At 36.3% G+C, this 26085-nt stretch overlaps 2 protein-coding genes across 3 annotated transcripts in view; one reads left to right on the top strand and one right to left on the bottom strand.

Annotated features, from left to right (window-relative positions):
- Positions 1-21082, bottom strand: part of Lrrc63 (leucine rich repeat containing 63) — a 34408-nt gene extending 13326 nt beyond the window's left edge. The window contains 7 exon segments of the mRNA XM_087197386.1: positions 7157-7293; positions 8940-9038; positions 10734-10861; positions 13449-13509; positions 15580-16100; positions 20212-20377; positions 20840-21082. Of these exon segments, the coding sequence (XP_087053512.1) occupies positions 7157-7293; positions 8940-9038; positions 10734-10861; positions 13449-13509; positions 15580-16100; positions 20212-20377; positions 20840-20842 (1115 nt within the window). The 5' untranslated portion in view covers positions 20843-21082.
- Positions 21083-21453: 371 nt separating this feature from the next.
- The window catches only part of Lcp1 (lymphocyte cytosolic protein 1), a 92995-nt gene continuing 88363 nt past the window's right edge, over positions 21454-26085 (top strand). Inside the window, exon 1 of one of the 2 annotated variants that reach the window (XM_021257865.2) lies at positions 21454-21617. The gene's annotated coding sequence lies outside the window, so the exon portion shown is untranslated. The remainder of the gene's footprint in view (positions 21618-26085) is intronic. The other variant, XM_004844204.4, reaches the window with a different exon arrangement.

Genomic DNA, 26085 nt, shown 5'->3' with positions numbered 1-26085 from the left:
CCTAATGAGTGTATAATTCAATCTTATTATTGTACTGAATAGTATTTTTCTGATTCTAGAGTTGCACACCATTCCTTGTGCTATACTGGTTATTTATCATCTTCTTATGTCTACATTTTAATTGGGTTGTCTATTAATGAGCTCTAAGAATTCTTTATATATTCTGCTCATAGGTTATATGCATTGTAAGTATGGTCTATTTAAGGACTACTTTTCATTTTAATGATGTCATTTAAAGTTCTAAATTTTGATGGAATCTCATTTATCAATTTTTTTCTTTTATACATCATGGTTTTTGTATCCTGGGTAGTTCTTGCCTACCCTGAATTCATAAATATTTTCCCTTACAATTTCTTCTTAAAGTTTTATACTTTTAGGCTTTCTTATTTAGGTTCATAGATCCCTCCAAGTTATTTTCATGTATGGAAAAAAAGGGTTGAGGTTAATTTTTTATATACAGATACCAGGTGTTCTAGTGCCATTTGCTGCAAACACTACCTCTTCCTCGGCTCTTGAATTGAGTTTATATTCTATAAAATGCTAATGTTAAATAGTCTTTCAAAACTCAGTGGACCATATATATGTGGTTCTATTTCTAGATTCTCTGTTTTATTCAAATGATCTATCTGTCTTTCCTTACACCAACACTGCCTTGATTTCTATAGCTTTAGAAGAAGTCTTAAAATTAGGTACTAAACATCTTCCAACACTGTTTCTGTTTTTGTTTTTGTTTTTAACTTTTCTAGGTCCTTTGTACTCCTACATAACTTTTAAATTTCAATAGCCAATTCTTCATTTATAGCAAGTATACATAGACCTGAATTTTTATATATACCTTGTGTTTTCTAATCCTGATAAATTCAAATACAAGTTCTAGGGGCTCCTAGAGATTTCTTAGTGTTTTCTCTGTAGATGATCATTTCATCTACATATAAAGATTTTGCTTCTACCTTGCCAATCCTATCCTAATTGTGTCATTTTATTGTCAGACTATTTTGGTTTGGGCCTATGTTTCAAAGTTTAATGGACAGATGAAGAGTAAGCATATCTGCCCTTATTCCCCACCTTAAGGAGAAAGCATTGTATCCTCTCCATTCATACAAGGCGTTTTTGCTGGAAGTATGGAGTACATGTCTTTAATCTGTTGAGAAAGTTCTGTTCTACTTCTAGTCTTCTGATAGCTTTTACCATGAACAGCTGTGGAATTTAGTCCAATACTTTTTCTCCAACTACTGACAGGATCATATGGCTTTTTCCTTTCCTCTGTTCAAATGATGACTTTTGGGGGTGGATCTTCCAATGCTGAATCAACACTGCCATCCCTATAACAAAACCACTTTCTACATCCTGGCAGATCTGACTTCTAATAGTTTGTTTTGTTAAACAAATTTCTATCTATGTTCATACTTTTTTCTTCTATTATCTTTATCCAGTTTTAGGATTAGCACAATGTTGAGTTCCTAAAATGAGGGGAGAAGTGTTCCTTCTTTTTTCTGCTTTGTTTGATATAATTTATCAGTTAAAATGTATATGAGCCTGCTGTTGTCATATAGGTAGGTTTTCAAACTAGGAATTTACTTTCTTTAATAGGTTCTATTCAAATTTTATATTTCCTCCAGAGTTAGCTTCATTAATTTGTCTTCCAAGGTACTTCTTAGAAGTTGTCAAATTTATTTCAAAAAAGATTTTTGAAATATGCTTTCTATATCCTTTTAAATTCTGTAAAATCTGTGGCAATGTCTCCTAGATCTTAATATTGTAATTTTAAAAATGTATGACTGATATTGTGTAACAGGAAGAAACGGTCTAAAAGAGCAGGGGAATTGGGAGGGGTAGGGGAAGGGAAAAAAGGGATAGGAAAAAACATGAGAAGAGGAAAAACATGGAAACAAGGTCTTTGCAAATAGGGAAGGGTGGAGGGGGTGAAGGGAGGGCAAGGGAAGGGGAAAAAAAATAAGAACCAAGAGACTCATGTAAAGGTACAAGATCCCAATGGTGAATGTATCTGTACTGTATATACCTAAAATGTACCAATAAAGTTAATGGGGGGAAAAAAATGTTCACGTCCCTATCCTTTACCCTCTTTTCCTTTCCTCTCAATATCAATGCTAAATGATGACAACTTTCTTACTCTTCTAACTCCCAAAGATGAACTTAATTTAAGTCATTTCAAAGTAACCTCCCCCAACTAATAGATAATAGGAGCTAAATAAATCTTTGCTAACTGAATGAATTCTCTGTTTTCTCATCTATGGAACTGTGTATTTCTTGTATTCATTCTTAGGGCCTGGCTCCAATTTTTAGGGAGTAAAGCTCAATGCTTCTGTTTATGACCAGGATTTCCGCCCGTGCTTGTGACTCCTTTCCTTCCCATTACCTGTGAAGATGTGCACCAGCACCCACCCTTCCATGCCTTCGGTCAATTCTTCTTTTCCATCATTGTGAATATGCCTGAATTTTTTTTAATTAACAACAAAAAATGTTTCCAAGATCCTACATTCCCTGTAGTTTTTATCTAAACTGTCTCCTCCTGTTCCATCCAAATTTCTTCAAAAAGTGGTCTATACCCATCATTACCAAATTCTCTCCTCATCTTTGTCATGCCTGGCTGGAGTGAGACCCTCTCAGCAAACATGCCACCCTCAGTAAACAACAGGAAACCACTAAAGGGCCATGCAGTCCCCAGTAAACAGAACAGATGCCCATTAAGAAAATTTAGGACAGGATGTGTAATCTTCCCAGTGCTGCGAAGACCAATGTTATCTACACACCTGTACTGACTGTCCTGAGAAACCTGACCACAAGCATTCTACCCCAGCACCACTTCCCTAAACCTTATAAAAATTTTGCTACTTCTCTGGCCAACTGCTGATGTCGTTCTTGATTTCAGCCTGTCTGCACCCAGATAGAAAAAAATCAACCTTTTGCTCACACAAAGCCTGTATCTAAAGAGTCTCTCAAGTGCTGTTTGTTACACCTTTCCACCTCAGCCCACTGAAAATTGGCTTTTGTTCCTACCATTCCACTGAAACTGTTCTCTGTTGCTGACACTGTTAGTCATCCTTTTCTGAAATAGTCCACTTGCTTGGTTTCCATGATATAGCTAGTTCTCTTTGAGCAATGTGAGTCCTCCATCTCTATAATTTCCTCTTCATCTGTCTGTATTTGAAACACTGATGTGTCTCCTGAAATATCACTTGAAAAGATGGCTCTTCCCAAGCTTGCTGGTTTCAATTAATATACCAGACGTGATCAAAATATATGGTTTCAATTAATATACCAGGTGTGATCAAAATATATGGTAAATGATTAAATTCAAAAATTTATAAGGGCTGGGGATTTAGCTCAGTGGTTCTGGTGCCTGCCTCGCAAGTGCAAGGTTCCGAGTTCAATCCCTGGTACCAAAAAAAAAAAATTTATTACCATAAAAGTCACATTGCCATTAATCTGCCTCAAAACACTCTCCCCTACTTCAAAATACTTATCGTGTTCTTGCCACTTTCTGAAACAGTTCTGAAAGTCTTCTTTTGTGAGTGTCTTTACAAGGTGTGATAAAAATAAATACAGTGAATGCAGGCTCATAAAAACATTACTGTGTGTCCTCATCCCACTTGCTCACTGGGTCTGGCACTGTGTGACTTCTGGCTCTTCCTCAAAGTCAAACTGACCATGAAAGGTTAATGTTTTGCACTGATGCCGGACATCAAGGCAGCCATAGCAGTGCAACTAAAGACACAAAAGAGAATTTCCAGATCTGCCTCAGAAAGTAGCAAGAAAAAGTGATAAATGTGTTCAAAGTGAGGGGGAGTGTTCTGAGAGGGATTAGTGGCAATGTGTCTTTTAAGATAATACATTTTTTAAAATTTAAACCTTTACTGTATTTTTGTTTGTTTGTTTGCAGTACTGGGGATTGAACTCAGGACCTTGTACTTGCCCAGCAGGCATGGCATCACTGGTCTACAACCCTGGCTCTTCACTGTATTTGTTTTTTATCATACCTCATATACTGATAACTCAAAATCATTTTCACCAGCACAAAACTCTCTTGTGAGCCTAATATGTCTTAAGCGCAACTTTGTGATGGAATATATAATCCCAAATAACATGTTAATCTAAACTTAAACTCATCGTTTTCCATTCTTCAGATCTCTTCAGCTTTAATCTTGTCACCTTCCTGCTGAAAACCAATTAACAGCTTCTTATGACCTTTAAAATAAAATGTAACTGTTTTCACATGCACCCTAATACTTCATGGACATAGCCTCTCTCCCACCCGTGGGCCTCACTTGGGGCCATTCTGCCACCCACACAGAGCCAGGCTGGCTTTCCAGCCACCTGTGGAGAATTCAGGCCCTTCTCTGCCCTGCTTACCTTAGTCCCACCGCAGGAATGCTCTTTCCCTGTTCTTGGACTGTACTCATAATTATATATTTCTGCTGAAATGCCATTTCCTCCCATAAGGCTTTCTTAGAGACTCAAATTTAATTCTTATTTCTGCTGACATCTTATTGTTCTTCAAATTCATAGCCCTTAGAATATTTTATATGTATTTACTTATTGTGGTGTTTGTTAAAATTTCCATATCCTTCCCTAGATTCTAGGCTCCACAAGGGAAAAGATCATGCACCTTTCATTTAGCAACCTAAACCCAACTCTTAGGACAGAGCCTGATAAATACTTAATAAAGATATTTTATATGGTTGGATTATTTCACTCTAACTAGGCCCCTAGGAGTCACTTTGTCTTTTTTTAATCTTGAGTCTTCAACTCTCTATGTGCTCTACGTTTCCTCAATACCAGATCTTAAATATTTAATTCACTTTCTCAACAATTTATTACTTCTCTGTGTTTACTACCCCTGCCCTGGTCCAAGTTCTTTTTCATTTCTTGAAAACCTTCCAGCTGTTCACTTTGAATTCTGGTTTGTCCCTTATATCCATCCTCCATGCTGCCACAGTGTGACCTAAAATGGAGATCCTTCACTTCCTCACTGAGATCACTATAATGGTTTCTCATTGCATACAGTACAAAGACTAAATTCTTTACCTTAGATTACAAGGCACCCAGATAATCTGGTCCCTGATTACCCTTCTAGGCTCATTTCTCACCACTTGGCTTTACCTACTAAGCTTCAATAATACTAATCTTCTTATATTTCCCATCTTATATTTCATATGCTGCTTCATATCTCTCCACCTTGAAGAAATATCCATCTCATTGTTGGACCAACCATCCCTTTGTTCTTTCCCTGGTAACCTAGCTAACTCATAGTTGCACTTGCATCAACTATTATCTCTTCCAGGGAGTCATCTCTGATCCTCCAGGATGAGCTACATGCCACTCTTTGGAATTAGCAAATCTTACAATGTACATCTCTTTTATTTTACTAATTGTATTCAATTGTCTGCTTTTCTTGTAGGAAGTGAGCTCCTAGGGGCACATAGTAGATACTTTATGAACATCTGCTGAATTAACTATAAGAATGAAAGCGTAGCATTCAAAATGCATTAGTGTAATACTTTTGACAGTAATAACATCCAAACTACAAAATTTATATGGAGCCAGGACTATCTCAAATATATTACATAATTGTTTGGGTCACTGAACTTCACTCTGTTTCATGTAGCCAGTGCTCCCTAAATCCTGCCACTTTATAGCAAGTCCTCTTTGCTCAGCAAGTTAGAGTCTGACAACAATTTTTAAATATAATGAATCAGCACCTCATTCCTCACTGTATGCACTGTAGGTGAGTTTTCATTTGACAAGCTCTGCAAATAAATTTTTCATATATGTCAGAGGTTTCACTAAGCCTTCTTTGAGGTGAGTAAAGTTTTCCCATTATGTTTTTCATTCTTGGCTTCAATACGCTGTCAACCTCTTTGATATGCATGCATATCTAATGTTATTTAATAAAAAATAAAATGCTGTCCTTTACAAACATCACTGTTTTGAAAAATATCTTAAACTTTTTTATATAACCAATAATGTGGTAAACATATGAAAAATGAACAGAATGTTGACCTTCTAGTTATGATCAAATTTTAGTTGTTTTGGGGATTTTTGTATTTTAAGTGACAGTTGTGATTAAAGAATATAATTATGATTATAGGTTATCCAGTATGAATTCAGTTACTAGTATGGATTCTGTGTATGTAGCTATTTATGAACCTAAATACAGTATATATATACTGTTCTATGTATATATATACACATGGATATATGTATATAGAGAGAGGTAGATACAGATATAGATATAGATTAGATATATGTATGCACATGCAGACATATAAAGAGTCTACCAAAAAATGTATACACACTTCAGTAAAAGAAAAACTTATATAAATATTTTAATACTAAATTTATTGAGACATCATGAGACTAATACAAGTTACCTTTGCCCTCTACAATTACAAAAGGTGCTCAAAGTGGTGGCCATTACCTTCTAGACATTCATTATTTTTCTTTTCCTGAAGTGTGTATACATTTTTTGGCAAACTCTGTTCATATGACCTTAACATGCATTCAATTTATTAAACTCTAAATTGAAAGAAGTATCTTGGTTAAGGTTTTGGGTTAAAGTTTTCATTAGGAGTTAAACAAATAACAGTTAACATATGGGAAGAAGCTTGTCTCTATACCCAAAATATCAACATTCTCACAGGATCTTAGACATCATGTAGGCCAGTTAATAGGTTGAAGCCAAGAATGGTCAAGTTAATTTTGCAGATAAAATAAATAATTATCATTAACTTTAAAGTCAAAGGTCTAGTACTTGCTTCAGCAGCACATATGTTAAGTCAGAGGCCTAGATTTCCTAATTCTAAATTTAATTCTCTTTCCATATCCAAAAAGGCTGTCAAGGGACAAGTACAAGGTGCTCACCCAAAATGCTTTAAATGATCCAGGTTTATTTAATCCATACTCAGGTAACAGTTCTCTAAATATTTAATGTATTCACTAGACCCATATTAATTGCTACCTATGTAGCTGTTAGGATTATTTTTAATACCATGACAAGAAGAAAATCAGCTAATTAGAACATAAGAATTACTAAATATCCAAAAAGTTTCTAGCTGCTTTCAAAGGAAAGTTGATTCTTTATTAAATTATAAATTCCTTATTTTCTGTGTCTATAATCCCAAGCAACCAACCTTACCCAAATGGAAGATCAGAAATGAAATTAAAGGCAACGCTGAAAATTCTGAGGAACTTAAGTTGTTGGATATCAGACGGAATTGCTTTGATAGGGTTATTTCTCAGTTTCAGTATTTGTAAATTTTTAAGGCAAAATATCTGAAGAACAGAAAAGAGAAACAAACATGAACAGAATACTAAAGTAGCAAATTTCTATTGTTATCTTTTATGAACTCTTTCAACTAATATAGTAAAATCAGGATAGCAACATAAATTGGGTTATATCAGACATCTCTACAAAACTTTTAGTAAACCTTTAGAACAAGTGACCTGTATTAACATGCATGATGTTAAGACTGTGCAACTACTGTACTCATACATCCTGAAATAAAAAATAGTCCTTTTCGAAATGGGAAAAGTTGCCCTTTTTTAATCATGTAAAGATGAGGAAGGGAAAAGATAGCAGAACGAGGAAGATAAGTAAAATTAACATTCATGGTCAATCACATATCTCATATAATAGCCAGATTATTTAACAGTGATATCATAGTAGTTTCATGTCTACTGACTTTTAATATGAAAGTTAAAAAGATATATCACTTAAATCTATGATCTTTGCTTAATGTATTTCTTACTCTCTGTTGAATCTTAATAAGGCTTTATATTAGCTCTTTTTAAAGATTTTATTAAATCTTTTTATGATCTTAAAAACCCAAAAGTAGTGAAGTAATTCCTGTGGCCAGGAATTGTGAATCTTCCAAGTTTGTTTTTCTTTTCAAAATTGTTTTGGCTCTTTGGAGACCCTTATTTTCATAAGTTTTAGGATCAGCTTATAAAATTCTTCAAACAAAAAGGTACTATAATTTTCATAGTGATTGTAATGAATCCATAGATTAATTTTGGAATACTGTCATGTGACAGTTTTAAGTCTTCAGATCCATGAACATGAGATGTTTTTCCATTTATATATGTTTAATTTCTTTCAACAATGTTGACACTTCATATTGCAAGTTTTGCACTTTTGTTAAATTTACTCCTAAATATATTCTTGTTTTCACGCTGTTGTAAATATAATTACTTTATTTTATCAAGTTGTTTGTAGCTAATATGTAGAAATAGAATTGATTTTTGTATGTTGAGCTTCTATACTGCAACCTTTCAGAAATCATTCATTAGTTCTAATAGTATGTTAGTGGCTTAGTATTTCTATGTGCAAGACCATGTTAGCTGCAATTAGAGATAGTTTTGCCTCTTTTCGATTTTTATTAAAATATGACTTCAATTTTTAACATAGTTATGAAGGATTTTAAGATTAAGATATAATATTTGCACATTTTTATGTGTTAATTATATAATTATTACCACAACTAATTATGGTAATTCGATACATGTGTACAATGTGTAATAATCAAATAATATTCCTTTCTTTTAAAATTGGATGCTCTTGATTTCTTTCTTCTCTTTTTTGTTTTTTTTCTGTTTTTGTTTGTTTGTTTTGTTTTGTTTTTGTTTTTTGCAGTACCGGGGATCAAACTCAGGACCTTGCATTTGCAAGACAGGCAACAGTGTCCCTGAGCTAAATCCTCAGGCCCTTTGTTTTCTTTCTGAATAATTACCTTGGCTAGCTACTCCAGTTTGCAATGTTGATTAGAAGTGGTACTTCTATAAATAAGCCTTTTTGGGTGAAACCCAAAATACATTTACTTTCTAGTAACTTCAGGGTATCATAAGATGACTGTTTTTACTGCAATTATTCACAATCATAAATTATAGCCCCAAATATGCAATAATAAAGATGGACTTACTTCTGTGGGAAATTTAGAGAGATCACTGAAAGATAAATTAAGATATATCAATTGGAAAGCCAAAGGTGTTAAGTCTGGACAACTTGTGATAAAAAATCCCTGCAAGAAAGTAATAAGAGATAAGATATTAATTATTAACAATAAATCCCCTCCATAGGGGTACTCTGCTTTTAATTTCTAGCAGCAATATTCCAACTTCAACAATAAGATACACTATCAAATTTTTCCCAAGCCATAAAGGGAGAAATTATATCACTATGTAGGTTGTGGGGTTTGTGTTTGTTTGTATTTGTTTCATTTTGTTTTGTGTTTTGGTGCTGGGGAATGAGACTTAGGGTCTCTGGCCTGCCAGCCAAGTGCTCCACCACTGAGCTGCACCCCAATCTCTCTGTGTAGTCTTAAAATGCATTGCTCTTAGTGTAAGGTCAAGCAGCTTTTCATGTGTATTAGGGTAATGCATTTCAATGAACTATCTAGTAATATGTTTCACCCATTTTTTTGTTGGATGCTAGTGTAAATGAAATTATCTTCTCAATTTTCTTTGCTGCTGTACAGAAACACAACAGATTTTGTGTGTTGATCTTACATATTATAACTTTGCTAAATTTGCATATGAGCTGTAGGGGCTTCCTTGTCAGTGCTAACCATAATTCCACAACCTATAACTCCCAAGTGTTGAAATTCTAAAAAATGAAAATCCCTAACGGGTAAGATATCAAAGATCAAAATCCCCAAAATAACAATACTGAAAGATTAAAATCCTGAATATTGAAATCCTTAGAGGTGAAATCCTGAAAACTGCAATTCTCATTGATGAAAGGAAAAAAACCCTCCATAAAAGGGGTAGAAAGCTGAATTTTTGGGCAGGCAATAGGGTGTTTTCTATTATAGCCAAGACAGTTGCCAAATTATTCAAAAAGCATTCAGTATACTCAGTAACCTTCTGAACCATACACATGCTGACAGAGAGGGACTCTGGGGGTAAAAAACACATTACATGGTGAACTATTCTTGATTAGGGTTTTGACTAAGAAGATAGAGTTCTTAGATTTACTACTGTACCTAACAGAAACACAAGTGCATATTTTGCTTTGGCTTAATATGTGGCACTTTCATAATTGTCCCAATAAGGTTTTTGTTTTAAAATAAATCAAATACAAAGACTTTGGAGGCCAAAGAGCTCTGGGTCCAAGCTGTTACTTGCTTACTGTGTGGTTTTTGCAATTTGGTTTTATCAAGCATTCGTGTTTTTGTCTATAAATTGAAGATTATAATACCTACTTTGCAGAATTGTAAATTTAGGTGCAGCATTTGCTTGGAACACAGTGAGTGCTTAGTAAGTGCTGATTAGTATTATTATTATTCGTCATACTGGGCTTGTATCCAATAAAAAGCTAACCTAGCACTAAATTTGACACAGGTCCAAAGATTGCCAGTTGCTTAAAAATATGATAAAATCTTTCTGAATCCCACCTCTCTTATCATGCCAAACAATGAAAAAACACTGTAACCATTTTAGATCCGGGCATCTTTCAAACTTAGTTGGTGGGCTAAAGACAAACCAAAACAGATTTAGAGATGCAATTTTGGTGTGTTCCTAAAAAATCTCTACTGCAATAGGAAAGACTCTTTCAATACCATGAAAACTAACCTACATTGCGAAACCAAAAGTAGAAATATTGTAACTGATAACATAGCAGGACATTATCATTAAAAAGATCTGGCATAAAGGAAAGAAAGGAATGGAATTAATATGAGAAAATGAAAAAATGGAAAAAAAAAAAGATGACATACCTTAAGATTAAGTGCATTTCTTCCATGCATTTGGCGGTTTACTATGGCCGGTTCGGTCATTGCTGTGACAGTTTCATATCCTGTTGCTGCAACAGTCCTAAAACCTTCACCACGTAAAATATGGGCATCTGAATAATTTATTTTTCTTCTAGGGACACCTAAATAATGAAAAAAAACCACGCAATTTAAATGTGTTATTGCAGCTTGGGTGCAGAGGAGCATGCCTACAATCCCAGCACTGAGAGACGGTGGGGCAAGAGGATGGCAAGTTGGAGCCCAGCCTGGGAACTTAGCGAGACTGGATCTCAAAGTCTTTGAAAAAGAGGGCTGGTGACGTAGCTCAGTGTGAAGGCTGTGGGCTCAATCCCCAGTCCAGGGTCAGGGGAGGAGTGAGTTACCATATGACACGTCTTCTTGAAGAAATTATTCATATCCTTCATTCACCCAACCTTGGTTGGTTCTGTTGGCCAGACTGGATGTTGTTTTGCTTTGTTTTTTTTAAAGTTAAGTAGCACAATTGTCTTTCAAAAAGAACCCTGTGCTCATAGATTTCTACCTGGATAGTTTAGATTCCCACCTGGATAATTTAGATTACCCCTTAATGCATGATTTCCCTTGATGCATGATTCAAATGCCCTGTGTAATTTAATTCTTCCCCCTGTAGATTCCATGAGAAAATGAAAGAAAAAAACCCAGAAACAACCTATCAGTTAGCCAAGCACAGACCATTTATATTTAAATTTATTTTATCATGATGTATCTTCCATCAAAACTGACCTATGCAAACATACACCAAAGGGTAGCCAGAAAACATTTTTAAAAATTATGAAATATGTTTTACATTTGCAGCCATACTTGCAGAAATATATCACAACCTCAATAATTCTTATGCCATTGCTTCAATGAGAGGAAATAAAGCATCCTAGAACAACAACAATAAAAATGTTCAGCTTTTAATTTCTAAAACAGGTCCACAGTACCCATTTCAGATCAATAGATCTGGAGATTAACCACAGAATAAAGAGTATAATGTGATATAGAAATACCTTGTCTTGGGAGAAGAAGAGAGTCAAAAGGAAGAATTACGAGTTAAGATCTAAGTCTGTGTTATGGTCCCTGCTCACCTTCCCTCAGTCTTTAATTTTTGAGTGGAAAAGAGAGGGGTTTGAAATTCCCTGGCAGATCTCTGAAGGTTTGGAGGACACTTATACTCCCCATGAACTTTCCAAAAGGAAATCGTTAGAAGAAAGTCAGTAGAGCAGAAACGGCACCAAGACTTGGTTATTTAGGCTCATGATGTAGAGGAAACCTAAAAGTTAATTTCTGTCACAGACAATGATACAGAACACCTGGAGTGAATGGTGAGCTCAGAATGTCCTATGGTTGGAAGATTCTGCTATGTATACCTCACTAAATGCAGCTGTTAAAATATTTACTTTTTTCTGCTGTAGAATTTTACTTGACTCTTATGATTATTTAAATTTCACCAGTTTTCTAGTGAAATTGTCCAATCTACTCTTTATTTTCTTGAACATAGCGATCACAGTCATTTTAAAATCTGTTTGACACTCCAGTGTTTGAATCATCTACAGAGCTGTTTCTGTTTCTATTGGTTTTCAGACATTTTATTTATCTTTTATTTTTTAGGATGCTGTATAGTTTCTTAATACTGGACTTTTTGGAGGAACAGGTTTTTTTCATTAAGTTTATTGGTACATTTTAGGTATACAATACAGTTACATTCATCATTGGGATCTTGTACTTTACATGACGTATCTTGCTTCTTATTTTTTCTCCATTCCCTTGCCCTCCCTTCACCCTCTCCACCCTTCCCTATTTACAAAGACTTTGTTTCCATTTTTTTCCTCTTCTTGTATTTTTTCTTTTCCCATCTTCTCTTTCCCCTACCCCTCCCACCTCTCCTACTCCTTCAGACCTTTTCTTCCTATTTCATTCCTGTCAATTATACATTTTGAGCCTTATTTACACTTTTAGTTTTTCACACCAGAGAAACTATTTGGTATTTACACATGTGTGTCCTATTTATTTCACTTAAGTGTATGGCCTCAATGTGCATCCACCTAGCGCTAAATGTCTCTAGTTTCTAGTTCTTTATGGCTGAGTAGTACTCCATTTTATAGAAAAAACACATCTTCTTTATCCAGTCTCCAGTTGATGGGGATTTGGGCTGTTTCCAAGCTTTAGCTATTACAAACTGTGTCGCTATAAACATGGGTGCACATATATCGCTGTGGTATGATTCTTTTAATTCTTTGGGGAAGATACCCAGCAGGGGAATAGCTGGGTCAAATGGCACCTCTAGTCCTAGTGTAAGACCGTGGGCCTTACCAAATGCTTCGAGGAGCTGACTGCAATGAAGCACGCCCGGGGACCCCAGTGGCGCCTCCAAAATGTAAGACCGTGGGCCTTACCAAACACTCCGAGGAGCTGACTGCAGTGAAGAACACCCGGGAGGGAACACAATCGGACAAGTTGGAAAGTAAAACAGACCTTTATTAGTCTGGCCAGATGGCACTCCCAAAGCAAAGTGGCTTAGGGAGGCAACTGGCTCAGAGTCCGAGGCTGTTTTTATAGGGGGTTGAGGGGGAGGTTAACATGTAGATTTACAAGAAAAGGAGCAAAGGTTAGTGGTCGACTGTCATGTACTGATGGTCGGCAGACACACACACACTAATGGTCACGACTGTCACGTACTGATGGTCAGCAGACACACTGATGGATTGTCATACAGATAGTGGGTCCGGGAACGTCCGTTCTCCGGACAAACAAGGAGTTGAGTAATTTACTTTTAAAACTCCACGTCTGCTACAAATTTTATCTAGCTTCCCAGAACTAACAAGCTTTTTAATCATTAATGCACATTTAATTACAGTCGGGGCTACAAGAATTCTAAGATTACAAGGTTTTGTAGTCCACACTAGTTCTTTGAGGTATCTCCATACTGATTTATACAGTGGTTGCACCAGTCTGCACTCCCACCAGCAGTGGAGCAGGGTTCCTTTCTCCTCACACCCCCGCCAGCATTTGTTATTGGTTGATTTCTTGACAGCAGCCATTCTTTCTGGGGTGAGGTGGAATCTCAGTGTTGTTTTCATCTGCATCTCTCGAATGACCAGTGATGTTGAACACTTTTTCATATGTTTATTTGCTATTTCTACTTCTTTGTCTGAGAAATGTCTGTTCATTTCAGATGCCCATTTTTGGATTGGATCTTTAAATTTGGGGGGTTCTGATTTTTTTGAGTTCTTTATATATTCTAGATCGTAGACCTTTATGGAGGAACAGTTTTAAGGGGCCTGGATAATTCACTAACAAGTGTTTGCTTTTCTTCAATTAGATAGAAAACATTGCTTTGATTTGTCAGGGATTGGTATTGAGCTTTGTTAGGAGGAGTCTTAGTTTAGCTATTATTTATTTATTTACTTTTAGTGTTTAAAAGGATTTATTTACAGAAAGAGAGAAAGAAATAAGAAAGAAAGGAAGAAAGAAAGAGAGAGGAAGGAAGGAAGGAAGCTGGGCATGGTGGCACATGCCTGTAATCCCAGAACTCAGGAGGCTGAGACAGGAGGATCCCCGTGAGACCAGCCTAGGCTACATGGCCAGTTTAAGGCCAGACTGAACTACAAAGAAAGACCTTGTCTCAAAGAAAAACAAAAGGAAATAAATAAAACTCTTTATTTTTTTCTTTTAAAAGATGCATGGCAAGTGAGGCATGCCTCATTTTCTAGAATTATGCATGTGGTTGTCTGTGTACACTGGCAGAAGCTGCTGCTTGTGGTCCCTCCTGCAGAGCTACCCCTATTAGAAGGATTCTGTCCTCCAGCAGCATCTGTTTTTTAAGATGCAAAAAACTTTGGGAAGTGAGCATGAAAGTCTGGCAGTGAACATGTGAACAGAAAATGTCACCGTCTCTGTGAGCCCCCCACACTTGTGTGAGCTCTGGGGTGGGGCAGAAGCACTTGCTTCTGGCTATGTTCTGGGATTCATTGTGCCACGCAGAGGGGGCAGCTCCCAGTGCTTTTCTTCCAGGCAGCACAGCATGAAGAAGACTATGCTTTGGGATCAATGGCCGGCCCAGGGTATATTTTGTGGGGCCCATTTGATCCTGTTCAGCACATTTGTTAACATATTGAGTGTTTCTTCTAATCATCTGCTAGGAAGGAGAGTTTCTCTCATCCATCCCTTGATGGCCACCAAAACCAATCCACAGAGCCTTTCTTTGCCAGTGGCTGAGACATCTCTAGCTCCACATCAGCTTAGGGACAGGGCTGAGAGGAATCTAGCTCCCCAGAGTTATGGTGAACCATTTCAGACTCCTTTGTGTGGGACTGGAGGCATGGAAGTTTGGGTGCTAGACATCCAGAAATCCCTCCCCATGGTCTCCACTCCCTGAGAGCTCGATGCCCTGAAGAGTACTGGATGCTCTGTGACTTTCCAAAGCCTGAGTCACACATTTAGTCCAGTGATTGAGCACCTTGGAGTGGCCAGGAGCTCTAGAGTTTATCTAAGTCAATGATATAGATGTCTATGACCCCTCTGGTAGGGAAGACTGGTCTTAGTTTTGTCCTTTCTTCTAGAACTTCATTCTTAGTCCTAAAGTGTTGATCCTCTAGGTCCTCAACTGAATGGCTAGTGTGTTCACCAAGGCCCTTCCCTATGTGTTCACAGTGCTTGAACTCCATTGTCTGCCTCTTGTGCAACTACAAAAATCTATGCTCAATTTCTTAGCTTCTAAACTGATGTTGTATGGTGTTCTTCAGAATCTTGTCTTGTAGTTGCATGGCATAGAAATCAGCCAACACCCTTAAAAGGAGTTTGTGTATACATTTTTTAGTTCATTTCCCTTCAGTTCTCGCCTCTCCAAGATTTTGTTCCTCCAGTCCCAACTTCCCTGGCAGCTCAGGAATCTGAGGCAAGGAACATTTGCAGATTTGGTGCAGGTTGAAGAAAGAATTAAAATGTTTTGAAATTTTTCATCAAAATAAATCTGTCCTACTTTGTGAGGTGTTTTGGGGGACTTTCTTGAATGTTCCACCTGCTTTGTTTCTTTCCTAAAAATTTGAGTAGATGCTGAAAGGTGACTTGGAAGAAATATAGGACCAGTGACTGAAATAGTGTCTCGAATGTGTGAATAGACATTTTTAGTAGATTTGTGGATTATTGGAATAGGTGTCACTCTTTTTGGTTCAGGATAATCAAGAAAGATATTTTGGACCTTCACAAGTGCTTGTGATTGATTTCTTGATACAACATCAGGAAAATTGTTTTTATCTCTTTTAATTGAAGAGGTTCCATCTTTAGTACCAGTAAACTTTATATGAAGTAGCTTAGTTTCATCAGTCTTGGCTAAAAAAGAAAAAGAAGAAACAACAAAATTAGATTATATTTATCAAGATGTAGGAGGTAAAACTAATGTCTTAGCTTTCAGAATTTTTCTTTGCACACTCTCACCATCTAAACATATTTCTCTGTGTACTTGCTCAGCTACCAAAATAACAACAACAACCACAACAATGATAACAATAATAAACAATGTCTTTCTTTTCTTTTTTTTTTGGTACCAGGGATCGAACTTGGGTCCTTGCGCTTGCGCAGCAGGTGGCAAAACCACTGAGCTAAATCCCCAGCCCAAATAATGTCTTTCACATGGTAGAAGTTTTAAATTCCAATGAAGTTCAATTTATCAATGTTTTCTTTTCTTATTCTTTTAATATTATACCAAAAAATCATCACCAAACCTAGTCATCTAAATTTTATCCTATGTAATGTTCTAGAACTTATATGCTTTTGCCTTTATACATTTAAGTCTATGATTCATTTCATGTTAACTCTTTGGGGTTTTTTTGTTTTCGTTTTTGAATTGGGGTCTCATTATGTTGCCCAGGCTCACCCTGAACATCTCTGTTCAGGTCATCCTCCCAAGAGTACAGGGGTGTACTACAATGTCCAGCTAGATTATTCTTCGCATGTGGATGCCTAGTTGTTCTAGTACCATTTGTTGAAGACTATCTTCTTCATTGCATTGCCTTTGTTCCTTTAAGATCAGTTGACTGCATTTCTGTGAATTTATTTCTGTGATATCTATTGATCTACATGACTATTTGTTTGCCAAATCCAACACTGTTTTAATTACTGTAGCTTTTTTTGGTGTTTGTTTGTTTGGTACCGGGGATCGAACTTGCAACTTTGAGTTTGCGAGGCGGGCGGCGGCACCGCTGAGCTAAATCCCGGGCCCTTACTGTAGCTTTATTACTAGTCTTGAAGTTGGATACGACAGTCCTTCTTATTCTCCAGTATCATGTTGAGTATTATAACTTTTTTTGCCTTTCCACAAAAACTTGTGTATTTAAAATTTTTATAAAATGCACAAAATTTCCGAGGATTTAGCTCAGAGGTCCCACTGCCTGCCTCGCAAGTGCAAGGTCCTGAGTTCCATCCCCGGGAACAACAACAACAACAAAACCCCACAAAATTTAACTGGAATTTTAACCAGAACTGCAATGAATCTATAAGTTAAGAAGAATTGACATGCTGACAATATTGAGTCTTCCTAATCATGAATATGAGCTATATCTTTATTTAGACCATGTTTGATTTATTTCTTTACAATTTTATATTTTTTCTTGTGTGACTCCTGTACATACATCATGCAATTTATACATAAATGTCATTTTTGGGAACTAATGTAAATTGGAATGTTTTAAATTTCAAGTTCTAATTGTTCATTGCTGGTATATAGAAAAGTAATTGACTCTTGTATATAGTAATAAACCTGCATCTTTGTATCCTTATATAACCATGCAGTAATTGCTTATTATTTCCAAGAACTGTTTTGTGATTCTTTTAGATTTCTTATACATATAATCATGCCATCAGTGAACAAAGACAGTTTTTTCTTTCTTCTCAATTAGTACAACTATTAGCTCATTTTCTTATCTTATTGTGTTATTTACAAGTTTCCAATACAATGTTGAATAGCAATGATGAAAGGAGACATTCTTTTCTTGTTCTTCGTCTTAGAGGGAAGTTTAATTACTCATTATGAAGGAAAAGTTTAGCTGTGGTTTTTTGGTAGATATTCTTTATCAAGTTAGGGAAGTTCCCCTTTATTCTTGGCTTACTGAGAGTTTCTTCATAACTGTGTGTTGGATTTTGATATATACTTTTCTACATCTATTAATGTGATTGTGTTTTAATTGATATTTGATACCAATTAAATGATATTGATATTTGAATGTCAAGCTAGATTTGCATATTTAAAATACATCCTACTTGGTTGTGGTGTATAGTTTTTGTACATTATTGGATTCAATTTACTAGTTTTGTTGAGAAATTTTATATCTATATTCATGAGAAATGTTAGTCTATAGTTTTCCTTTTGAGTAATATCTTTGCTTTTGGTGTTAGAAAACGCTGTCTTCCCAGAATGAATTAAGAATTGTTCCTTCTGCTTCTGTTTTCTATAAGAGATTGTAGATAATTGGTATAATTTCCTCTTTAAATGTTTTGTGTGGATGTAGAGTTGTCCATAATATTCTTTTATTTTCTTTTTAATGTCTGGGGGATTAGAAGGGATGACTTTATAGCATTTCTAGCATTAATAATTTGTTCTTTCTCTTTTTTCTTTGTTAGCCTGAGTAGAATTTTAATACTTTTAACAATATTTTCAAAGAATTAGCTTTGATTTCATCAATTTTCTCAACTGACTACTTATTTTTTAATTTTTACTGATTTCTAATCTAATTTTTATAATTACTTTCCTTCTGCTTACTTCCAATTTATGTTGGTCTTCTTTTTCTAGTTTCTAGAAATGCAGAAAAATCTCAAATTATTTATTTTAGATCATTCTTCCTTTTCTAATACACATGTTCAAGGCCAGACATACCTTCTAAGTCCTGTTTTTGCTGTTTGCCACAAATTTGGTAAGTTGTATTTTCATTTCATTCAAAATATTTTTAAATATTTTAGACTCATTTGATCCATAAGTTATTTAAGAATGTTGTTTATGTCCCAAATATTCTAGGATTTCCACCTATCTTATAGCGATTTTTTAGTTCAATTTGATTGTGTTCTGAGAGCATACGTTGTTTCATATTTCTTCATTTAAATTTGTTAATATTTGCTTCATGTCCCAGAACATAGCTTATTTGGTGAATGAATATCCCATAGGGTTTGAGAAGAATGTATAATCTGCTACTGGTGGGGAAAGTACTCTAGAAATGTCAATTAGATCAAAATCATGGAGGATGCTGTTCAGTTCAGTTATATCTTTGCTGATTTTCTGCCTGCCAAATGCTGTAGTCTAATACTAATAAAGGAGTGTTGAAGCCTGCAACTGTAAAATAGATCTCCTTACAATTCTATCAATTTTGTCTTACACATATTGACTCACTTTTAAATACACAGCTTAAGGACTGTTACGTCTTTTTGGAGAATTGCCCACTTTATCATTACATTACATTATTTATTCTTGATAATTTTTTCTTGTTCTGAAGTTGGTTCTGTCAGAAATTAAAATACTCCAGTTTTCTTTTAATTATTGTTACCATGATCTATCCCATTACTTTTAATGTGTTTTAATTTTGAAGTGAGTTTCTTATATACAATATATAGGTGGATCTTACTTTTTATCCATCTGACAGTTTATGTCTTTTAATTGGTACTTAAATCATTAATATTTTAATAAACTATTTACATTATTGGCTCAATATATACAATGCTTATAAAGTTTTCTATTCATTGCTGTTATTTTGCTTCCTTTTAAGAAATCTTTGCCTCTCTTCCTGCCTTTCTGGTTTTAAGTAAGCACACTATAATTCATTTTCTCTTTTTTTTTCTTAGCACATCATTTATGCTTCTTTTAAAAAAAAGAGTAGTTGCCCTAGACTCAAATTTACAGTATACATTGCAACTAATCCACTTTAAAACAACACTACTGCTTCCTGGGTATTGTAGGTACCTTTCAATAGAATTTAAGAAAAACTTTAGATAGTGCACTTCAACACTACGCTTAGGACCATTTTGAAAGGCGAAATCACCAGCAACAACAAAAAAAAGCACAAAAATTAAGAAATATAGCACTTATTTACAGTGACGGGATTGAAGAGAGGTGGCAGAGGTTGCCTTGTTCTTTCTCAGCTAGGAGCATGTGTGTGGCACAACTCATCTTCACTAGCTCCACAGGTCCATGAAGGACGGAGAAAGAGCCACAGTATGTACTGACCCGAGGGTTACAAATAAATCTCACAAGTCTGTAAATCCACATTTACCAAAGCCACAAATGAAGATCAGTGATGGTACTTGTAGAATTGTTAATCCAATGTTACCTTACAAGAAGCATTTGTAAGTTATGATTATTAGCTAGTGTCCTTAACTATTGTGATTCCGAGCTATGCAAAGCAGGGATTTTCTGTGTGAAATACATAAAGGTTAAAACATATCTGATTAATACACATACCTGTATGGAATTTCTTCTTATATGAAGACAGCTTAGGGATTTGGGGAGGTAAGGGTCTTCGAAGAAGCTGTGGGTACTGTTGCATTTTAATGAATAATAAGCGATGTTTTGCATAACTACTGGTTAAGTGAGGACTGAAAAGTTTCTGAGTATTTTTGAATTGTGGCTGAAAAATAATTTATTAGATTTTAGATTATATCTTTAAAATCACTCTGTGTTAATACTATCCTGAGCCCAAGCAGAATTTTTTTAAAAGAAAAAGAGGGTTAAAATATATTTTTAAAGTCTATAAAAATTTAGGTTTATAGTTAGTACAGAATTTTAAAATACAAATGCTATTACGCATGAAGGTCATTCTAAAATTTCCCAGATGTTAGTACAAAATTCAATCTGCCAATGCTATTTCAACCACTTAAATGGTAATTTTTCTTAACTGTAGAGATGGTATTTCACTACCTCCCCAAAGTTATCACATTTAGAAAGTTTTTGGCCAAAAAGATGTGGAAAATCCTTCTGTTATCCAAGCCTCTGAAGACCGACAGTATCTAACTATTCACAAGTAAGTTGTTTTCTTTTTATAATAATAATAATTTGTTTTAAATTTCATTCACTATAGTTGGGGGATTACCATGTAATACGAAAATCAGATGGACTTCAATACAACACGATTTCCCAGGATTGCTGGGATTCCCAGTTACTGATGTTTAGAAATGATGAAAAAAGATGCACCCTCAAATGAGCGTTTAGCTTTAGGGCGACCACGGAAGTGCCTGGAACACATGTGTTCCGCTGACAGCTAGAAGGGAACTCTGGGACTGCGCAAATGGGACTTTTGGCCTCAAAAGATAACTCTGCACACAAGCGCTCAAGATCCGCTCACTTGATGCTGACAATTTTCCTTCCCTAGTATCAGAAGAAGTGCCTGGAAGCTCTGGATTCCTACACTAGTCAGCTGCTTCTCAGACCAATCGAGTTTTCATTTTCCATCCCCTTTTCCTCGGAACTTAGAGCGCGAGGTAAAGGTCCAGTGAGGTCGCAGTTCCAAGAGAAGCACCCAACCCCCAGCAACGGACCGTAGCAACCAGCAACGCTAGGTCGCTGGGCCCGCCCCGCTCCGGGGAGGCGCAGGCGCCGAACGGCTCGGTAGGCAGGGCCGGGAGGGCGGCAAAGCGCGGAAAGGGCTGAGCGGAGGATGGGCTCGAGCGGGTCGAGGGCGGGGCCGGGCGGGGCCGGGCGGGGCGCGGGATGGGAGGGGGCGAGGGACGCGTGAACTTGCCGAGCCCCGGGCCGGCCCCGCCCACTGCTCGGAGCGCGCAGCCCACTCTCCTGCCTGGGCGTGGCGCTGGGCTGCTGGGGAGGCTGCGGGCGGTGGGGCAGGAGGAGAAGCCGCTCCACCTGCAGCTGCTGTACGAACGCCGCGGTGACAATTGTTATTACTATTCTTATTCCTAATGACAATGACAACTATTTATTTACTTTTCTCGATGACACAATGCTTAACTGGGTATCTAGAGTTTGCGCTTGCTTTCTTTACTAATGTTGCACTTTTGCGCAGCCAGGTCCCGATGCTCGTTTTGCAGTGCCCCCGAAAAAGTGAACATTGCTTTTCTCTTCCTTTGATGCGACCTGTTTTTTGTCTTTTTGTTCCTAAGTTCCTGTTTGAAGAGTAGCTGTGGACGATAGGTGGTTCGGGAAGGAATTCAAGCGAACTTTAACTGATACCCATTTCTCACTGTTAGAGGAGTCGTTTGTTCTGATTATCATTTCGTGACTCTCTTCTGCCGTGGTGTTGATGAACTGTCTGTACAGTGATAGACACATGTGTATGTTTGCATGTATGTGCGTGTTTCTCTGGAGATTCAGGGAGAAAAAGCACTAGAAAGAACTCATTAGGTAGAAGTAAAAAATCCCAATCAGAAAGTAAACTACAGGGGGCTTCCCTCCAGATTGTTCCCCCCCCCCATTTCTTTTGAGTACAGGTGCAGGAACTTTAGTAACAGATGGAAAATGAGAGACCCCCATGGAAATATCTTTCTAGCTTTTGGAATCTTTCAAGCTTCACTCCCTAATCAAGTCTTCTTAGGAAAAAGACACTTTTGAAACAATGAAAAAAAGTGGAATAGTGGAAAAAAAAATTCTGGAAAATGTTATGCAAACTGTTTTCCTTTCAAAGTTTAGCATTTGGTTTCTTTTCCTTGTAAGACTAATTTGTTCCTGATTATGTGGCCCAGACCATGAATTTATTCCTCTTTTGCCTGTGTCTACACCATGGATTGATGAGCATCTCAAAAAGCCAAGAAAGCAGATAGCCAAAGGCAGATCAGATGGCCAGGTTTTGTCTTAAGTAGTATATATTGTGCATAAATGTGAAAAAAAATGTTTCTAAAACGTGAAGAAAGGTATGTGCGCTGATATGTAGAGTCAAGTTCCCTACACTCTTAAAAGTCATTTTCATCATGAGAACTACTGGAATTCATTTTTACTGACCGATGCTTGGCTTTAAAATTAGTTTGCATAGTCAAAATCAAGGCAACACATTTCTCAATAATTTTTAAAAAATGCTTTGTCACACGTAGAATCAGAAAACATCAGTCTGCATTTCTTGCAGATTTCTTTTACTGTACCAGATCAGATCGTAAGACTATTTAATATGTACTCTTCTCAGGTGTGAATATTTTGTCTTCTACTGTTACTACCATTTAAGCAAATTATATAGTTTTTGTGAAAATGAAGTCCATGCCTTGGTATATGTGTATGTCTCAGTTATTCTAATACATCTTACATGTTTTATCTATAGAAATGTTACACAGATGTAGGGTGGATTTTAAAGGGTTAAATCATAGTCAATTGAGTTGTTTTTCTATTTATTAGATTTATCCTGTTATTTTGAGAATATTACTACCTCAATTTTCTCCTTTCAAAAAATTATTGCTGTATGTCTCTTTAATGTAGCACTGCTTTCATTTTAAGGGCCTGCTTTATCTGATGTTCAGTACAGTGAGGCTATTTATTTGGCCATCAGCTTTACAGTTTGGCAGAACCACCTGAAGAAGCTTGTCAAACTGAGCTACAGTGCTTGTGCTTGTTAACACATTGATTAAGGCCACCAGAGTAATGGTGAGCACCAAGGTTATGCACCTCCTGCATCTTTTTTTTTTTTCCTGTGTTGCTAAAAATGAGATAAAAGCCTTATGCAAAAGGCAGCTTTAGTCACCTGGGGCGGATAATGCTATTGATTTCCCTAATGAATGGGGTGTGTTCTTAGGATCCTCAAATTTGCTGTTTGAGAAAGGACACAGCTTTGTTGAAATAATGTAAAAAAAAATTGCTAGAAATCATCATTTTCCATAGACTTCTCTCTTGTTTATTTTCCTTTTAAATGTGGTAGAAGTTTGTTAAACAGTTTGGCCAATGTGGATTTAATCTAAGATTTTACTATATGGAAATAACTAAAGTAATTTGTATTTTATGCTCATATTTGTTTTTTAAAGTTCCTTTACAGAGTGGTTACTTTTGAGTGTATATTGATTCAATATTGTGTTGCCAGGGTAACCCAGGCCATTAAATGCTTTTGAGAAAGAGGCGTTTTCTAGGTCTGTGTTTACCTGTTTATATGTACTGGGAAATGCCTTTTCTTTTCACCAGTCACAGTGGCTTAAACACATAAATTTATATCAAATGCCCTTATGCTCTTGCCTAGACAACAGTTTTATATTTTCTCAAATGTTAAAAAAAATATTTGAAAGACAGCTTTTCTCTTTATACCTCATGGCTCACCGCAAGACCAAACTTCATTTTTGTTCTTCGTTAGTTTTGGCCAGTTATTTCCTTTTCTCCTTCAAGCTGATGGTTATTTCTCCTCCTCTGTTTGAACTAGAGATCATCGGATTTCTTTTAAGAAAATATTACCAATAAGGAAATGACATGCATCCTACATCATGGAATATGAAAAAAACCAAACAACAAAAGGGCAATGTCTGTCTTTAAAGGTGTATTTATGAATTCAGTCACTGGTTCCACATGTCTTTTATACATAAGACACTTCACGAGGTGATAAACTTTAAACTTCATTAAAACAATTTATATTTAATTTGAGACTTTATAATTTTAGACATTAAAATGAAATTTTAAATCATGTAACTACTTGAGGGAGTTTTTTCAATTTTTTGATGGTAACATGTATTTATTGAGATGGAAAGGTATTCATTATAAGCCATAATGTGAAGCTTTTTCTCCAACTTTTTTTTTTTTTGGTACTGGGGATCGAACTTAGGACCTTATGCTTGCAAGGTAGACAGCAGAACCACTGAGCTAAATCCCAGCCCTCCAACTTCTTTTATTATGTTGTTTGGGTTAAACAGTGCTATTTATTTATACTACTCCAAATACTTGGAAACAGTTTGTGTCTTTGTGGCTGTAGTGACCATTTTAGAATATTTTTCTGTAACCAGCTGATATTAGATACTTGTGTGTGTTGTATAATTGACTCCTTCACCAAAAAAGAAAATCACATTTGTTTCCTAATGTTCAGTTGACTAGCAGCATTGTCCTCAGTGCTGTGAGTTATGAATGTATCCTCTAAGTATGAACAATACTTGTTGCTTACCATGTGGAAGGCACCATGGTAAGTGTTGACTTTGTTTTATCTTACTCCACAATTATCACACTGAGAATTCTAGTATTTACATCAAGTTTTAATCAAAGACATCATAGCATAGCTCAGTTCATCTGGATTAAAATCGTCCTGTTGCCACTTGTTAGTTGTGTGCTCTTGAGCTAGCTGTCCAACTTCTCTACACCCCTGAGGTTTCCTTACCTGTAAAGTTGGGGGGAAATGGTACCCAACTCAAGGTGTTATGAGGATTTAAAGACATAATCTATGTCTCGTTATAGCAAATGTTCGGTACCTATTAGTTATTAGAAAACTAAAGAAAGAGCCAAACAGCGTGGGTTTCCTATCTCCACCATCCCTGCTTTATGTGATATAGTTGATACTCATGGAAATATTTGAGGGCAACAGGGTAAACCCTGGCCATTTCCATCAAGTCTCACATTTAGTTTGCTGATGTCACTGAATATTAGAGGATCTAGTTTGCAGTTTTCAGCCACATACAGCCAGTGTGCTAGGAAGTGTCCTGCATTCTGTCACTGGTCCATATACATTGGGCTGCAGAGAAATAGTGAGATAGCTCATGCCTGAGAGGGTCCGAGTACAGTGAGGTGTCTAAGGAGGCTTTGACATTTTATTTGTGTGTGTCAGTTGCTGTATTGAGCGGGGCTAAATCCATATGAATCTCAACCAGTAATGCAAGAATGAAAGGTGCTTTGTTCTCTGCCTCCCAGGCCAGCTGGGGAGCTTAAGCAAAAAGGCTGCAGTGTGGCTCTCCTTTGAATGGCTAGAGAGAAAGGTGTTACAAAAACATGTAATCTTCCTCAAGTTTTTCTTAATGTGGACAGCTTTGGGAGCTGAGAATACTATCTTTGAGCTTGTCTGGAATTTAGCTCTAAAACTTACAAGGAAGATATAGCATGCCGTGCAAATGTAACACGAGCTATGTGGCCTCAATTCAGCCCTGAACAAATGCCTGCAGCATTTAGAAATGCTTTACAGTGACTTACGCTTTATTCTCATGTCAATAGCAATTTATGATCTTACACAGCAGACACAATGGTTTTCTTTTCAAACCTATTATTCTGCTTTATGCTCACTGTCCTGATTGAACATATTGTTTTATTCATAAGTCTCATGAGGCTACAAATTGTGTAAAGGGTGTAATAATGGGGAGAAGCAGATATTTCCTGGACAGGGAGTGGTGCACTATATTCTGTGTTGAAGAACTTGAATTCCTTATATTGCAGCTGGACAACAGGAAT

Source organism: Heterocephalus glaber, unplaced genomic scaffold (genome assembly GCF_053883595.1).
Source record: "Heterocephalus glaber isolate CG9 unplaced genomic scaffold, H.glaber_assembly_v1.0 deba00001666, whole genome shotgun sequence".
NCBI classification, from domain to species: Eukaryota; Metazoa; Chordata; class Mammalia; order Rodentia; family Bathyergidae; genus Heterocephalus; species Heterocephalus glaber.
This window is presented reverse-complemented; position numbering and strand designations above follow the sequence as displayed.